Below are 19521 nucleotides of genomic sequence, written 5' to 3'. Positions count from 1 at the left end.
ACATACCTCAATATTGTAAAAGCAATCTATGCTAAGCCTCAGGCTAGCATCATTCTGAATGGAGAAAAACTGAAGGCATTCCCTCTAAAATCTGGAACAAGACAGGGATGCCCTCTCTCTCCACTTCTCTTCAACATAGTTCTCGAAACACTGGCCAGAGCAATTAGAGAGACGAAAGAAATTAAAGGCATAAAAATAGGAAAAGAAGAACTTAAATTATCACTATTTGCAGATGATATGATTCTATACCTAGCAGACCCCAAAGGCTCTACAAAGAAACTATTAGAGCTAATAAATGAATTCAGCAAAGTGGCAGGATATAAAATCAACACGCATAAATCAAAGGCATTCCTGTATATCAGCAACAAATCCTCTGAAATGGAAATGAGGACAACCACTCCATTCAAAATATCTTCAAAAAAAATAAAATACTTGGGAATCAACCTAACAAAAGAGGTGAAAGACTTATACAATGAAAACTACAGAACCCTAAAGAGACAAATAGAAGAAGATCTTAGAAGATGGAAAAATATACCCTGTTCATGGATAGGCAGAACTAACATCATCAAAATGGTGATATTACCAAAAGTTCTCTATAGGTTTAATGCAATGCCAATCAAAATCCCAACGGCATTTCTTGTACAAATAGAGAAAGCAATCATGAAATTCATATGGAAAAATAAACGACCCAGAATAGCAAAAACAATGCTAAGCAGGAAGTGTGAATCAGGCGGTATAGCGATACCAGACTTCAAACTATACTACAGAGCAATAGTAACAAAAACAGCTTGGTACTGGTACCAAAACAGGCGGGTGGACCAATGGTACAGAATAGAGGACACAGAAACCAATCCAGAAAACTACAACTATCTTATATTTGATAAAGGGGCTAAAAGCATGCAATGGAGGAAGGATAGCATCTTCAACAAATGGTGCTGGGAAAACTGGAAATCCATATGCAACAAAATGAAACTGAATCCCTTTCTCTCGCCATGCACAAAAGTGAATTCAAAATGGATCAAGGAGCTTGATATCAAATCAGAGACACGCCGTCTGATAGAAGAAAAAGTTGGCTACGATCTACAGTCGGTGGGGTCGGGCTCCAAATTCCTCAATAGGACACCCATAGCACAAAAGTTAATAACTAGAATCAACAAATGGGACTTACTCAAACTAAAAAGTTTTTTCTCAGCAAAAGAAACAATAAGAGAGGTAAATAGGGAGCCTACACCCTGGGAACAAATCTTTACTCCTCACACTTCAGATAGAGCCCTAATATCCAGAGTATACAAAGAACTCAAAAAATTAGACAATAAGAGAGCAAACAACCCTATCAACAAATGGGCCAAGGACCTGAACAGACACTTCTCAGAGGAGGACATACAGTCAATCAACAAGTACATGAAAAAATGCTCAACATCTCTAGCTGTCAGAGAAATGCAAATCCAAACCACCCTAAGATACCATCTCACTCCAGTAAGATTGGCAGCCATTAGGAAGTCAAACAACAACAAGTGCTGGCGAGGATGTGGGGAAAAGGGTACTCTTGTACATTGCTGGTGGGACTGCAGATTGGTGCAGCCAATTTGGAAAGCAGTATGGAGATTTCTTGGAAAGCTGGGAATGGAGCCACCATTTGACCTAGCTATTCCCCTTCTTGGTCTATTCCCTAAAGACCTAAAAAGAGCATGCTACAGGGACACTGCTACATCGATGTTCATAGCAGCACAGTTCACAATAGCAAGACTGTGGAACCAACCTAGATACCCTTCAATAGACGAATGGATAAAAAAAATGTGGCATTTATACACAATGGAGTATTACTCTGCATTAAAAAATGACAAAATCATAGAATTTACAGGGAAATGGATGGCATTAGAGCAGATTATGCTAAGTGAAGCTAGCCAATCCCTAAAAAACAAATGCCAAATGTCTTCTTTGATATAAGGAGAGTAACTAAGATCAGAGTAGGGACGAAGAGCAGGAGAAGAAGATTAACATTTAACAGGGATGAGAGGTGGGAGGGAAAGGGAGAGAGAAGGGAAATTGCATGGAAATGGAAGGAGACCCTCAGGGTTATACAGTGGAGGGGGTAGAGAGAGAGGAGGGGAGGGGACGGGAGAGGTGGGGAGGGGGGATGGTGGAGGATGGGAAAGGCAGCGGAGCACAACAGACACTAGTATGGCAATATGTAAATCAATGGATGTATAACTGATGTGATTCTGCAATCTGTGTATGGGGTGAAGGTGGGAGTTCATAACCCACTTGAATCAAAGTGTGGAATATGATATGTCAAGAAATTTGTAATGTTTTGAACAACCAACAATAAAAAATAAAAAAAAAAAGATTGTACATCATAATGAAGTTAGTTTTAGGGTCAGAGATGATTCAACATATGCAATTCAACAAGTGTAATTCATCATGTAACTAGAATTTAAAACAAAAATCATATTATCATAGAGAAAAAAACTTTAAAAAATCCAGCACCCATTAATGAAAACAAGGAAATTATCTCAACATCATAAAGGCTACATATTGACAAATATAAATCCAACACCATAGTGAAAGGGGAGAAACTGGAAGCATCCCCTGTAAAATTAGGAACAAGACAAGGATGTCCACTCTCATCACTATGATTCAATATAGTACTTGAAATTTTAACCAGAAAAATCAGGCAAGAAAAGGAAATAAAACAGATACAAATAATAAAGGAAGAAGTCAAATTATCTTTGTTTGTAGATATTATTTTATACTTAGAAGATCCAAAAAAACCACCCAGAAGTTTTCAATGGCTAATAAGCAAATTCAGAAAAGTGTTAACATAGAAAAATCAATAACTTTTCTATGCACCAATCTTCTAAAGAAGAAAATCAGGAAAACAGTTCCATTTACAATAGCCTCAACAATAACAACAACAAACACCAGTGAATAAATCTAACCAAGGAGAAGAAAGACCTCTTACAATCAAAATTGTAGAAAATTGAAGTAAGATTAATATTTTGCCTCTACAGGAACATGGGAGGTCTTTCCATACTTCTAGCATCATCTTCAGTTTTTTTCTTCAGTGTTCTACAGATTCAGTGCATTCCCCATCAAGATTTCAAGGACATTCGTCCCTGAACTAGAAAAACAGTCCCCAAATTTGTAGGGAACCAGAATACCCAAAACAATTTTAGCAAACAGAGCAATTCTAGAGGCATCACAATACCTGATTTTAAATCATGAAGTAACAAAAACATCATGGTACTGGTGTAAAAACAGACAATGACAACCAGAACAGTGAAATAGAATGTAAGGCAAAGAGAGATACAGATAAAGATAGGCAGATACAGTCATCTATCTTTGACAAAGGCACCACATACACTGGAGGCTAGGTTAAGAGTTTAGATTCTAAAACGTCCTATTGGGAAGATTCTAGTTAAGTTAATTAATTACTCTACACCTCAGTTGTATCCCTGGATAAAGAGAGTGAAAACAGCACTTAACCTTGTGTTAAAAGACCTAAAAATATATGAAGGAATTAATATATGTAAATCACTTAGGATGAGCACAGAGTGAATGCTAGCTAACTTTTGCCAGTATTCTTACTTTCAGGGGTCATAAATCAATTTCATTTAGTTTAGACTCAGAATTAAGAGCTAGAGTCCATCCTAATTTTTCTTATTAACATTAGATGAGTTGCTTGGGCTGCTTCTAAACAATGAGAGGAAATTAATGGATTTTAATCAGACTAATTCTTTTCCATACTGTCCATTCAGCAAAACTCACTCAGTTTTAGTACAAACTCCCAGTCTAAGTTGAATTCTGTAAAATCAGAATATGTAAAAAAATATAATAATGTAGACATTCAACCTCTGAAATATGTTGGCTGATTTTGAGCAGTTATTCTCATAAAAAGTATATATAAGCAATATACTTTTCATTAGACCCAATTTTCTCATCCATCCTGAACTACTAGAAAACTCCGCTTTCATTTGCAATTCTTAGAAAGTTAACTGGATTGTTTGAAAAGAAAATTTGCAAAAATGTATTTTAGATTATAGGAGCAAAGTGCCCGTGAAATCAGAATACTATTTAAAACAGATTTTTAGTGGATAAAACTTTACCTATGAGTAGAAAATAGCTTTGCTCATTGCCAGATGATTTTTTAAAAAATTCTTTGTTTCAAGTTAGTACATTAAAAAATTTCTTAATCAACCCAAACTGTAGAAACATTCATATATGTTTCTCATAAGTAGCCATAATTGTAGTTTGGACATCACTCATAAATAGCCATAACTCTAAAATGTTGGGGCAAGGAGTGAGGGAGTGGTCAGTGGAGAACATTTTCTTTTGTCATTACTGGTTTTGTACTTCAGCTGAAATCTTACAATTATCAATGAAGTTCTATTTGTTCATTTTGTCGAAGGCGGGGGGGCTTTTCTCAGTGACTTTGTAAGTGAGGATACTTCTATTCAGTTTGGGAAATACATTAAAATTTATTGCTTGTGTTTTAAATTTCTCTCACTAAGTCCTCTGACTTCACAAAGTCAAGCACACCACATAACTACAGTTTGGTAATAATGGAGGGTATATAGGACAGTGTTTCCATAAGAGTATAACGAAACCAAAAAGTTCCTGTTGCCTAACAACATTGTAATGTGGTAGCTCAATACGTAACTCCAGTGTTTATGGGATGCTGGTGTAAACAACGCTACCAGGCTGCCAGTAGTGTAAAAATATAGCACATAGCCAGGTTCAGTGGTGCACACCTGTAATCCCAGAGGCTCACGAGGCTGAGACAGGAGGATCGCAAGTTCCAGCTAGCCTCAGCAACTTAGTGAGGCCCTGAGTAAGTTGGTGAGACCCTGCTTTAAAATAAAAAAATAAAAATAAAAAGAACTGGGGATGTACTTCAGTGGTAAAGCACCTCTGGGTTCAATCTCTAGTATCCGCCGCCGCCCCCCCATCCCCCAAACACACAAGAAAGTATAGCAATACAATTATGCAAAGTATATGATATTTAGTAATGATAATAAACTATGTTACTGATTTATGTATTTACTATATTATGATTTTTCTCATTGTTTTAGAGTACTTCTCTTTATATAAAATAAGTTTACTATAAAATAGTGTGGCATATTATGTCAGCAGCAGCCTCATACATCTTCTGTTTGTATAAGTACATGCTATAAAGTTTGCACAATGACAAAATTGCCTAATGATGCATTTCTCAGAAAGTATCCCCAACAAAAAATGATGCATGACTGTTTCATGCATCTAACAGTTTATTCTTGAGGATTCTGCCAAAAAGCAGGAAGCAATTTCAAACACCTAATTTCCTGAGAGTAGATTTTATAGGTTTAAAATATGAATGTTATGGACTGAATGTTTCCTTCCAAAATTCATATATTGAAGTTCTGATCCCCAATTTTATGGTATTTGCAAATGGACCCTTTGAGAAGTAATTGGTATTAAAATCATGAGAGTAGGGGCCTCATGATGGGAAGAGACACCAGAGAGCTTGTTCTCCTTCTTTTTCCCCATGTACAAAGAGGTCATGTGAGCATACAGGAGCATAGCAGCTAATACAAGTCCAGAGGGGCTCAGACTGCCACTCACTTTGCTGGTACCTTGGGCTCCCCTATACTGAGAAATACGTTTCTGTTGTTCAAGTTATCCAATCTACTGTATTTTGTTATAATATCCCAGACTAGGACACTATCATTATCACATTTGCAAATAAGTACAGAATGTTTTTCTTTTAAAGAACTAGACATTTCACTCACACTTTATTAACAACCCTCCCATGATGAATGTGAGCTACAATGAATATATACATATCTGTTTGGTTATTACTATCAATAACAATTGTTAAAATTTATTGAAGGCTCTCTAGCACTAAGTCTCACAGTAACCTCTGAGAAACATTATTATTTCCATTTTATAAATAAGGAAACTGTGGCTCTTTGATGTGGGGTGACTTGCCAACAGTGAATTGTCTAATGGGTGGATAAGCCAGGACTGAAACCTGAGTCAAGTTTCAGGGCTTATAAACATTCCTCTGTGCCAAGATGCCCAGGGGCCATGCAGGAGATGAGAACTGTTCAAGGAATGCTACCAGCCCTCGGGGAGCCTGTGCTGTAGTTGGCATGACATGCAAAATAATCAAAAAGTTAGATGATGATACAAGGGTAAACCAGAGAGTGAAACAACGACTGGAAAAGAAAATCCCAAGTTGCTCTAACTTGGATACAGAATATCCCAAGGTTATTTGTCTATGAAACTTATTCTAATGTAATGGCTATTAATGATCTAAATTGCTTCACACCTGAGAGCCCAAACTGAAGACAGAACTTTTTTCTGTTTTGCATAGGTCCTTAATGTCCTGATTCCTAGTCTAGCAGCCTCTGTGGCCAAACTCTGTGAAAGAGTTACTTTATAAAATACTCATTTTGAGTTCTGAGTTTTTATTGCTTTTATCCAAGACTATATAACTAAGAAAGAACAGACTCTGTGTGTGTTTCTTTGAGTGTGACAAACCCTTTTTGTCTGGAGCATCCCCAGAGCCCATAAATTTACCAAACATGGAGAGTCATTTACAGAAGGTGTGACTTGGCTATCACATACACTTGAGAGACACAACACTGAAATCTGGTAACTTCCATCAGCCTCAGTGTCTGTATCTGTTGATACCAATTGTGTTAATGGGGGTCCTGAATTAAAAACAGTACCTGTAAATCACCAAACATGGCATCTGGAGCATTGTGAGCATAAAACGTTGTTCATTATTATTCTTATTTGACATTCAATTCTCAGGGCTGTTGAAATTTCTAGGCATATACTAAGGTTCAACAACAAAAATAACTGGTTTTTATAAATCATTTGGCACAAAAGTCATAGGATCAATTTCAACCATGAAAAATGTTGAAAAATGAAATCTGGCAGCTTATAGTTGTACTATTAAAAATGATTAAATATAAGTCTAAAATATTGAACTACTCCATGTACAGAAGATGAATATTTTTGGTCACTGCAGCTGGTCATATTGTTTCTAGGGTTTCAGTGCCCAGAGTTGTAGGTGAAATGTTTCATAATAAAATATAGATTACTTGACCATTTACAGAATATTTATGTAAATAATCAAATTTCATCTCTAACCTTTGAATTAAACCTCTGATCTAGCAAGTCTGAATTTCCTAAGGTAAACAAAGTCACTGTATTACCACTTTTAAAGAAAGTACAGATTGTTTATTAAGGCACATCATAAAACTTTAGAAAAATAGTATATTTTTTCCCATACATGCAAATCTAAAACATTTGTGTGTAGAAGACTACTCAAGTGAGAACATAAGTTAGACAGTGACCATTACCACTTTACTATCCAAACTGTGTCGTGTATAGAATGAAAATACTCAAACTTTTGGTTTTATGACCCTTTCACAGTCTTAAAAATAATCATAGATAACCCCAAGGAATTTTTGTTTTTATAGGTTGTATCTATTGAGTTTCTTATATTCTAAATTCAAATAGGAATTAAAAATAGTTATGTATTAATTTCTTCTTAAATAATAAATCCATTACATGTTAATGTAAATAACAGAATGCAAAGTGACTGTATTTTCACAAACAAAAAATTTAGTGAGAAGAGTGACATTATTTTATTCTCCTTATACCCACCACTGCTTTGATTTAATACTGTTTTTTTATTACTCCATTCTTCTGCAAATTCCCCCATATAATGGTACCAAAAATCTCTTTAAAAATAAACTTTTATGATGGGATTGTTTATTCCTCTAAACTAGTAATCAATGTTTGAATTAAATAGTACCAGTTATCTTTGATAAGTCTTTTCCTAATTTTGTTATTTATTTATTGGTATTAGGACTTGAACCCAAGGGCACTTCACCACTGAGCTACATTCCTGTTCCCTTTTATTTTGAACAGGTCTCACTAAGTTGCCAAGGCTGGCCTTGAACTTGCAATCTTCCTACCTCAGCCTCCTAAGCAGCTAGAATTACAGGCTTGTGTCACTGTAATGGACTCACTTCTATACTTTAAAAAGAATTGTCAATCTTTAGGAAAATAAAACTAAATATGGGAATAACAGCATCCATATTTATTTGCATAATTTTCCCATTTCCATTCTGAACAAGGCATTTAGTGAAAGGTAGAAGCATAAGAGTTCTAAATAAAAATCTTGTCCATTAAAGTCATCCTTACTGCTTGATATTCTTAGAGTATTACCAAACAACACTGATTAACACAGAACAATATAGAAATTGAAACCCAAAGTGAACTGGGGTCTAATGTTCATATTTTTAGAAACCTACACAATTTTGGATCTGGGATACATAAGCTATCTTAATTGCATTTGTCAGGCAGAATAACATGATCTTTAAAATAAGCAGTTATAAATTGGGAAAAGTGCCCAAAGTAAACAAAACAGGCACAGGGACAGAGAAAATGTGGTAGTGGACATTACGGGAAACTAGAATCTTCCTAGTCACGGTGTTGTCCCTGAACCTGAAGCATCAACATTACTGAGACATCTTCGACATATACAGAACCTCAAGCTCTCTGGTCTCAGACCTACTGGACTAGAATCTGCCTTTCAAAGAAGACAGCCAATGTACACTGAAGTTTAGAGTAGAAGATGTGAAGCGGTCAGCTTTATGAAGAGCAGGGAAAAAATATTCAGATAGAGGTAATGACAAAAAGAAAGCCATGAGGCAGGAAGGAGTCTGGCTTCTTGAAAGTGCAGAAGGGCCAGTGTGGCTGAACCCTAGTGAATGGGAGGGATGGGATTAGTGAATGGTAGATGTCATGCTACTACTATTACCCGGTCTATGCAAATGGTGCTTATATATTTTATAATAAAAATTCTTAATTTCAAAACATTACTATTTTTGGTTATAGTCTAGTTATGTTTCTTCGGTAATCATCGTTAAAGACCTAAGCAACAGAACCTATATGTTTGTGTTCTGTGAAGGCAAATAGTATAGGAACTGAAGTATTACCATATTCTGAAACTACCATAGGGGTAAAGAATAAGAACACTTCAATGGGTGGTGGCAGATGGTGGTGACTTTCTGGGTTCCTGGGGCCTCCAGTAAGGAGAGCATACTGTATCAGCAAGTTCTAGAACTGGTTTTGGGCTGCATCTTATAAGGCCAGGGCCCATGGGCTTGGATTTCTCGATATTCTAGTTACATCCCCACTTTGGGTGCTTTTCAGAAACTATTTCTTTAAGATGTACACCATAGGTATCCTCCCCCTTTTCTACTGTGAATTAGATTTCCACATCTCTCATTATGTTAGTTTCCCTATTGTCAATCCTGTTATGGGTGATGCCTGAAACTGGCAGTCAGAAGGGCAGGGATTACTCAACCACTAGCATCCATGGACTTCAAGTGGATCCTTATGTCTATGCAACCAGTGTTTCAGTGGCTTTCAGGAAAGTTCCATTAAGAGGCTGTCTAATATTGATTAGGTCTAGCAAAGCACTATGCCTCCCTCAACCCCTAAGAAACTCCATTAAGTTCTTTTGGTCTTTCAATGCTGGCCAAATTCCAGCTCTTTTAAATATTGCTTCTTTTATCCAACATAAGTATGTTTCTTTTTTTTTTTTTGGCTTTGTGACATTTGAGAGTTTAATTAAAACGAGTTGCTTTCAATATGAAGGCTCACTGTTCTGCCTTCTCAGCACAGATAGATGCTCTAATTCCCAGCCACTCACCCTGATTTTCTGAATTGCCTTGTGTTCAAGTAATTGAAAGCTGCTGACAGTCAAGTGAGGTCTCTGAATCTGTTCCTTTTGAACTTAGTGGTATTAAAGCTTATATCAAATGACTAGTTGAACAATTCGGCTTTCTCCAGGTTTGTAAGTCAACTACCAAGAGGACTGCAAGGGTCAAGACAAGATATTAGTGGTGACATAAGACTGGCTTAGAGTGTGTGCAGAGCCAGGCTATGGCAACCTATGTGGCTGCAGGAAGGAGACAGAGCTGGAGACTGCCTGTTCCCAAAACTAGTCTGGCATGAGGTGTAGCTGGTGAAGGGCAGAGGCAGGAATTCATACTCATGTGTGACAGGAGCTCAAAACACATATCTACAATGTCAGTCATGGGCTAAGACCTGCGGGACTCCAGAAAAAGCTGTTTGTCTCTGGGAGGTTGTAAAGAGGGCCAGAGTCTGGCTGAACATCTCTTGACAAAAGCTAGTTCTTAGGAAGACCAAGTCAGGGTTCCACTTCCTACCGAAAAAACCCAACTTTTCTTTGCTGATTTTTAGGTTATAAACCTCGTCATCGTGGTAATTAGTCTTTGTAAGAAATGTGAACACAAATGGCAAAATATCTATCATGACCTTAGCAAGAATAGATGAGGTTAAATTCAGTTTCCACTGAGCATTGACTCAATGATGAAAGAGTAGTATCTAAGAGAGTATAATTAGGAAGAATTTTTGAAAAACATCAGTCTTATAAGGATAATTACCTTTGAGTACCTCCCCTCCCCCATAAATAATGTTTTCTTTGCACTAGAAAAAATGAAAGAAAACTATAGACAGAATCATATCGTATGGTGTGGTATTACAATATCAGGAATGGTTGAGACTTTTTCTACTTTCCAAAGTCTGAACATTTGAATTTGAATTTTGCTAAACTATTCTACTTTTTAAAAGTTAAGTTTTCCAGATCCATGGTTTCCAGTGCCCTTGCTAGGAACAGGGGAGGGGAGCGGTGAGGGACATTCTTGCTATCTTTGATTGTGGTAGGGATGGATCTAAGATTTTTATAACTATGTCAAAACTTGTCAAATTAAAGAATTTAATATTTACAGTTGGCTGTCTATCAATCATATACAAAAAAGCTGTTTTTAAAAAGTGAGGCTTTCTCTTGCCTAGTATACTCAAATTTGTTGAATAAAGAATTTATATAATTCTTCACAATGAGATATGCGACAAGATACTGATAACATTGCCTTAGTAATCTCAGGATAAAAGCATCTTATCCTGAGATTCCTCATTTCACAGATATTTTAAACAAAAGCATTTCAGTGAAGCATTGAGAATAAATATTTCTTAAAGAATTGTGAACCAAATGTTAACAGCAATAGAAAGTTAGAAATGAATTTCTATGAAATAAATGGAGCACATTTTATCCTTAAAAGACAATGTTGGGTTTTCATCTTTAAGTTTTAAAAATTGCTAGCTAAGCAGATGCTTCTCTTTTTGCTTCTAAAAACACTATATGCTTTGATACATATCAAATATTAAAAACAGTATAATGGCAACATATACATACTGTAGCACCTTAGAAAAATTGATTTAATTTTGCAAGAAATACCCAAGTGAGCTTACAACTGCTAGTCATTTGAAAATATCAAATAAATTCTAGCTGGAAAATACCATTAAGAGTATAATTGAAGGTCTGGTTAATTGTTTTGCTGTGAAAGATTTATGGCTGAACATTTCTCATGATATTACATAGATGAATGCCAATGCAAAGTTCAAATATAAAATTAAATTAAGATATATATATATATATATATATATATATATATATATATATATAAAATTAATCCAGAAGAAATTGAATTAGGAACAAGATTATTGGTATCTATAGTAGAAAATGTTTTGTTGCAGAAAAGTCAATATATCCTTTCATTTCTGGCTTTAGACAGGCTGACTGGTATGAAACATTGGCACTTACTTTCCGATTGTATTAGGCAGCATTGTAAGTTGATTGTCATCTACTTTAAGAGTAGTCAGTTTTTTCAACAGTCCTAAAACAGAGAATAAGGTTTTTAATACATCAGCGTATTTATGACAGGAAATGTCACATAAAAGAAATCAAAGGAATCACTTGTGATAAATGATTGGCATGCTAACTGGCTGCATTCTGCTTCTATAAAACCATAAATTGATACAGTATTTGTGTGTTGTATACTTTTGAATGTCTTGTGAAAAATTCACTTACAGGAGTTCAAGAACATTGATGCAGTAAACAAAACCGAAAGCTCTATATACATTGTATTGATACAGATACCACTACTACATTTCCCTATCCTATTCTTCATCAAATGGATAAGTTGAAATGTTTCAAGCCTGCTATTATTTAATATTTAATTTACTAATAAATACTAATAACTAACATCCATGTTATGATGCAGATTGAACACACATCTGAATAAAGCCTAATAACCCATGAATGCATACTAAGGCACTGCAATGCAGTGCTCACAATGAAGGACTTGGAAAATGATACCATATGACTTCATATTCTGCTTGATATCATAAATCCTGGTCTTGGAGCATCTTTAAACTCAAATCTCATTATTTTAATATGCCAATAGAACCAGCCAGGAACTGAAGTTACAACTATTTATCTTTCACTCTCTGATTTAAGGTCTCCAGACTTGCTGAGTTTAATAATGTCTTAGTCTACATATAATCATCCACAAAACAAGAATAAACATAGATAATAATGCCACATTTATAATCCTGTTTTGTTAAATTAAGTTACATAATAATAATAAAACAACTAGAAATCTATTTAATATCATTTTAATTTTTGGTTTAATATTTAAAATATTATATCCTAATTTATAATTTTACACACATCTCAATTTCAGCAACAATTTTAAATATACTTTTATAAGTGCTTTTTAAAATTAGTTCTAATCAGTTATACATGACAGCAGAAAGCTCTTTGATTCATTGTACATAAATGCAGCAGAATTTTTCACTTCTCTGGTTATACATGAAATAAAGTCACACCATTTGTGTAATCATACATGTATCGAGGGTAATGATGTCCATGTCTCCACCATCTTTCCTACCTTCATGCCTCCTCCCCCTCCTTCCCCTTTGCCCCATCAAAAGTTCCTCTGTTCATCCCATGCCCCTCCCCTGCATTATGGATTAGCATCCACTTATCAGAGAAAACATTCGGCCCTGGGTTTTGGGATTGGCTTATTTTGCTTAGCATGATATTCTATTCTCCAAGTCTGTTTTATTTTTTTAAAGAGAGAGAGAGAGAGAGAGGGAGAGGGAGAGAGAGAGAGAGGGAGAGAGAGGGAGAGAGAGGGAGAGAGAGAGAGAGAGAATTTTAAAAATATTTATTTATTTTTTTTTAGTTTTCGGCAGACACAACATCTTTGTTTGTATGTGGTGCTGAGGATCGAACCCGGGTTGCATACATGCCAGGCGAGCGCGCTACCACTTGAGCCACATCCCCAGCCCCAGGTTTTGTTTTAAATTGGAGCTACACCTATATACAATAGATTACTGTGTCCGGAAGACACTTTGTTCTGAACTACATTAAGTTCCATGGTCAAATATATTTTGAGAAATGCCAAATTAAACAAAATCATATGGCTTTGTTTAAGGAGGAAAAGAGCTCTTGATATGCTCATTCAACAACATGACTTTTCAAAGTTATTGTAGAGAGAGAGAGTGTGTGTGTGTGTGTGTGTGGTTAGAAAAAATATATATATATATATTTGGTGTTGCTGGGGATTGAACCCAGAGCCTTTGTACATGCAAGGCAAGTACTCTACCAACTGAGCTATTTCTCCAGCCCACATATAGAATATCTTGAAGAACTATAGTTTGTGAACTTGCTTTTAGGTCATATCTATCCCCTCTCAAGTTTTTTGAGGATTTTTTAAAGGCAAGAGTAAGTCATATAACTGAAATAAAGCTGTGTTTCACTTTAAATTTCAGTATACTAAATTACATTTTCTTCAGAAGCAGAGACTTTCTCTCCCTGGAGGGAGAGAAATGTTACCACTATCAGTCTACTGTGAGAAAATATCTACAGAATTTGGAGCTTAATAACGTCAACTCGAAAGCAACTGCACCTGGGAAAGAGGACAATTCATATGGTGGTAATTTATCTCTGAAGTTTGAACACCCACTGCTGTATTCATTTATGTTCAAAAGGTGATTGAATCATTCAGCTTCTCCTAGTGCATATGATAAAATACCAACTTTGTAAATATAAAAGAACACCTGAGCTTTTTTATCAGTTGTGGAAAGTAAACATGGGACTATGAATTACAGTTAAATTTTTATGAGTTGGTAGCCCTGATCAGACAGATTATTGCTCCTGCCTATGAGTGATGCTAGAGGAGGAGCCACAGTCTTGACATCACTAGATTGGGTCATCAGAGGCTATGGGATGGGTTATATAAGGCCAAACAAATGCCACATAACTAGGTCACTAAGCTCTTTAAGAAGATCCCGCGGTCAACCGATCTAGAGTCATGGTGAGAAACTTTGAGGCAGGTCAGGGACTAAGGCCAAATGTTGATACAACCGATTTTTCTGAAGATTGGAGTAAGGGCTCTGTCCAGAAGCTTCTGCAGATTTATAATTTGAACCAAGTTGGGCCTCCCTGCTTAGCTCCACCTCTCTAGATTTAATAGGAACCTCTCTTATTTGTGATGTGACTTTAACACTCCTGGGCCATCCACAGGGATACAGTGTTGGACTGATTCCAGAACTTCCCTGGAAATCTGATCATGGGCACCAGTCTCACTCATTGCTCATGTTTTTTTCTGCCAGATTATTCCTGTATTTCATTTTTCATTTTTTTTTAATTTTAAAAATTTGTTTTAATTAATTATACATGACAGTACAATGCATTTATGCACTTTGATTTATCATACATAGGTGCCATATAACTTGTCAGTGTATTGTATTTCACTTTCATATTATATCTTCTTGTACTTCCTTCTACTCCATGCGAATTAAAGTTATTTTATCCTATTCCTCTCTCTACTTGAAACCTCCCTCAATTATCTCTTTATCTTATATTCCAGTTATGAACTTCTGGATGAAAAGGTGGACTATCACTGCAATTTTAGCTACTCTTATATATAAATATATAAGTAAAAAAAGTATAAGTAAAAAATATATAAGTAAAAAAAGTAAAAATATAAGTATTGATGTATTCAACCTTTATATGATTTGTTATTAAAACAGTTTATGTTCACTTGGCATTTATACACGTTATAGAAAGTTGAAAGCAAATATCTATGTACTCTTAATATCTAAGATGATAATAATTATTATGTTATTATAATAGCTGAAATTGATAGAGTACTTACTATGAAAAGTAAGTTTGTTCTGAGCAAACTTACATATATTAATTAATTCTTTCCTCAAAATAATTTCATTATTCAAGTTGTACCACTACTCTCACTTAATAGATTATGAAACTGACACACAGAGAAATTATGTAACTTGTCTAAGGTCGTACAACTAGTGAGGAAGAAATACTAGAATTTGAACCAGGTAATCTGACTTACAAAGCCTTAATTGCTAAGTGACTAAGATAAATCATTTTGAAAAGTGAAAAATTATGTTCTTTATTCAGTTTCTCTGTTATCCAAAGAAGTTGATTATTGAAACTCTCTACCTAGAAGAGGGAAAAAAGTACTCTTCATTTTCCCTGGAACCAGCACAAGAAAGGGGATTAAGCATACTGGGCTTGTTGTCTGTCATTCTATTCAAACATCCCACAGCTGCAGAAGGACACAGGCCTGCTAGAAGGAAAGATTTTATTTTCTGTGTTATTTCTTTATATTATGAAAATTCTTATCTTTTATTCTTTTAAATGTTGGTAGTTCAATAGATGATTTCTACCCAAATAAGCAAGACAAGATGCAATTTGCATTTGTGAATTATTCTAGAGCCACAGAACAGAACGTTCAGTGTCCCGTCCAGATATTTCTCTTGGCTAAGAAGGGAATTCTCTGAGGAAAATCAGCCTTTCTACATCTACAATCAGGTACTGTGGCAATGCTGCAGATGTTCAAGTACAACTTCCCCTGCAGTTTCAATAGGGTCCAAAGACAGTTTGAGGGGCAAGTTTCTGTAATGGAATCACAAGACCCATTCAGATATGAACTGAAGGCGTCGACTGTCATACCACGTGCCTGCCTTCATCTGCTTTATTCCAGCCCAGTGTCTAGCCAAATATTCTTCATTACTCATACAAGCTGCTTTTCTCAGCTCAGAAAGCCAGATTCCTAGTCTGCTTTCTTAAAGGGAGCAAATAATTATATCATGTTAATAATGTTTCATTTTTTACCACTGTCTTAAAATCAAATTTTGTGTGTTTTGTTTTAGATGGTTCTCATAATCAGAATATAGTTGAACTGAAATACATATTGTATGAAATATTGATTTGTAAAACAAGCTTAATTCATTATATTTGTTGGGGTTTAAGATAAAAAAATCTGATTTCAATTTTATGTTTTCCATGATTTTTAAAAAAGTTATTCTTCTTTCTTTTTCTGTGTGAATGTTTCTTTTCTCCCTTTGTCCCTCCTCTGCTGGTTAAGAAGTTATAGATTCCATTTCTATTTAAGTAGATACATTGAGATTAACCCATCTATTTCCTTGGGTCATCACTGCATTTTTTTTAAGAGAGGAGAGAGAGAGAGAGAGAGAGAGAGAGAGAGAGAGAGAGAGAGAGAGAGAGAGAGAGAGAATTTTTTTTTAATATTTATTTTTTAGTTATCGGTGGAAACAACATCTTTGTTTGTACGTGGTGCTGGGGATCGAACCGGGGCCGCATGCATGCCAGGCGAGCGCGCTACCACTTGAGCCACATCCCCAGCCCTGCATTATTTTTTTTTTTTTTTTTTTTAATCTCAGGCTTGGGCAGGCATTTGTTCTTCTTTAGCATGGATCAGTTCTTTTCTTTACTAAGAAAAGTAAAGAAGGACATACCATATAGCAGCACAATTCTTAGCACTTAAGAGGCAGTAAGGAGCAAAAATAAGTTCCTATGCATTTGAAGTGGGACAGAATGGTGATCTAGCAGGGGTTTAAAGTGATACTCCATGTCATTCTGTCATCTTGACCAAAGGTTGCTCTTCTCAACCATTATACCTCCTAACTGTAACAACAAAACCAGTATTTCCTAGACATATCTGATCACAAGTTTCATCTAGGATCTTTAATAAAAATATAGATCACAGGGCCCATGACAGACTTTCTGAACCAGAATTTCAAAGCTGGAGATACTGGAAATGGGAAAGGGTTTAATGAACCCCTCAGTTAACTTTTTAATGATCAAACAAGTTGGAGAAACACTGTTTTAAAATATGTGATATGTAAATCAAAAAGTCAGCAAATATAGAAAGAATAAAAGGAAAAGCTAGACGAGAATTGTGCTGTAACAAATGTTTCCATCAGCCTGAAAGAAAGGTGCGAATGAAATTAGTAATAAGATGCTGAAGAAAAATGTGGGGAAATGCCTTCAAGTCCCTACTTAAGCTGGGACTACTTTTAGAAGCATTATTAAATTCCAGCACATAGGACACATCTATTCCAAAGAAGTTAGATCCAGAATTAAGTAATTTGATGGTTACCTCCCTCATTCTCATAAATAACAATTGCCAGATATCTATACAAAAGGTTTACTCATTATCCAAATTAGTCTTTCATAACTCTACCCACACAAAAATTTATAAACAAAAAAGGATTGAGTGTTTCTATATTCTTATGGACAAATCGTCTGCCCCTAATAACTTTAACAACATATTAAAGACACCGTACCCTTTTTAGAACAATAGAACCAAGAGAACATTTTATATCTATATATTTTTGCTATTCCTATATTACAACAATATTCCAAAGGCATTAAAAGTATAACATAGCCACATCTTGTGTATAGAAGCTACTGTAAAACTATGGTGATATAAGGATAATTACCCATAATTATCAAATTACTATAAATTTAAAATATTTACTTCTTATAATAACATTTTACAGCTTAGGAGATTTTCCAAGTTTTGAAGCATGCCAATTCTGTAGGTTCATTTTTAAATAGGAAAGACTCCTAGAATTGGACAACTAAAATTCACATTCTAAGATATTTGTAAAATGCTATTTTATACTCCTGTATGGTGAATTTGTTTATTTATTAATATCAGGCTAACAGTATATTGCCTACATCAATAAACAAACTGTACTGTCAAAAAAGAAAAGTGTACATTTGACATCAATATTCATGAGAAAATATTATATTCTCACCTATTGAGTCAGGTAACTGTTGCAACATATTCGATGATAATAAGAGGTCCTCAAGGGCTTCACATCCAGAAATATCCATGTCAACGGTTTCTATTCTGTTTTTTGACATATCCAGGTATACCAACATCTTTAACTTCCCTATAGACTTGATGACATTGCATAAACTCAGGGTTAGTTGAGAAACTTTCACAAAACATTTTAAAATTGTCAAAACCATACTCTGGCAAAACTAATTTTAAAATCAACCACAATAATAATAGGTGTTGGCAAAGATACAGAAATTGTAATCAACCCCCATACATTTTTAATAGGAATGGAAAATGTTGTATCCACTTGGAAAAACAGTTTGACAGTTTCTCAAAATGTTAAACATTGAATTTTCATGTAACTCACAATCTCTACATATATACCCGAGAATAAAAACATGTATGTACATACAAAACCTTACACAAATGCTCATGGATACATTATACATAATAGCCTAAAGGAGTGACAATCAAATTGTACATCAAATGATGAATGGGTAAACAAAATGTGGTTTATCCATAAAATGGATTATTTTGGCACTAACAATAAGTGAAGTATTGATACACGCTGCAGAGTGGTTGAACCTCAAAAGATGCCTATCACAGAGAACACATATTGTAACGATTCCATTTATATTAAACAATTAGAACAAACAAGGGACAGAAAGAAGAGTAAGGTTGCTAGGGATTGGGTGGAGGTGGTATGGGAATGACTTCTGATGGAATCAGTTTCTTTCAGGAGTGATGAAAATATTCTAAAATTCAATGTGCTGATGTTTGCTTATCATGTGAGCATGCTAAAAACAACTCAATTGTGTATAATATGGAATTATATCTCAATGAAACAGTTAAAACACATAATATACATCAATGCAACGGTTAAAACAGCAATAATCTCAAACTTATTTCTGAACAATATAACTAATGTTGTCACTGAAATGATGTTGACATACTGATCCTTAAAATTTAAAAATGCATGAGGAAGATTTAAAATTGTGCTTTTTGACTTTATTATACTAATCAGATTCAACATTTTGTTGATTTGGCAGTTGCTTTTGAGGATCTACTATGTACCTATGCTTTACACTGGAGAAAATCATGAGTCTGACAGTTAAGTATGGGGACAAACTTGTCAGGATGAAGACAAATTCTCCATCCTTGAGGAGTTCATAGTAGTGAAAGAAACATTTGAATAAATTAATAAATATAATACCCTGTGATAGATACAATAAAAAGCATGTAGAGAATGCCACAAAAGAACAGGGGAAGGGTTGCAAATTGCCTGGCAGACACTGCTTGTCAAGAAAGAAGAATCCTAGGAGAGAGAACAGCATGTACATGCACAGAGAAGTGTGAGAAAGCATTGCCTGCTTGAGAAAGAGTGAGAAATTCAAAGTGACTGGAATTTGTGATAAAGTTGGGCTTATAGAGCGAGCCAGCTGGTAAAAGGCATTGCATGTCA

General features: G+C 35.1%; 1 protein-coding gene across 6 annotated transcripts in view; it reads right to left on the bottom strand.

Annotated features, from left to right (window-relative positions):
• The window catches only part of Lrrc7 (leucine rich repeat containing 7), a 552277-nt gene that overhangs the window by 124163 nt on the left and 408593 nt on the right, over positions 1-19521 (bottom strand). For all 6 annotated transcript variants that reach the window (XM_058581585.1, XM_046451172.2, XM_058581588.1 and 3 more), the window contains 2 exons: positions 18034-18178; positions 11693-11765 (listed from right to left, as the gene is read on the bottom strand). In XM_058581585.1, coding sequence (XP_058437568.1) covers positions 11693-11765; positions 18034-18178 — 218 coding nt within the window. The remainder of the gene's footprint in view (positions 1-11692; positions 11766-18033; positions 18179-19521) is intronic.

This window comes from Marmota monax, unplaced genomic scaffold (assembly GCF_021218885.2).
Source record: "Marmota monax isolate L192 unplaced genomic scaffold, Marmota_monax_Labrador192_F-V1.1 WCK01_AAM20220418_F8-fsc00023, whole genome shotgun sequence".
Taxonomy (NCBI): Eukaryota; Metazoa; Chordata; class Mammalia; order Rodentia; family Sciuridae; genus Marmota; species Marmota monax.
Note: the sequence above shows the minus strand (reverse complement) of the source record. Positions and strands in the feature narration are given on the sequence as shown.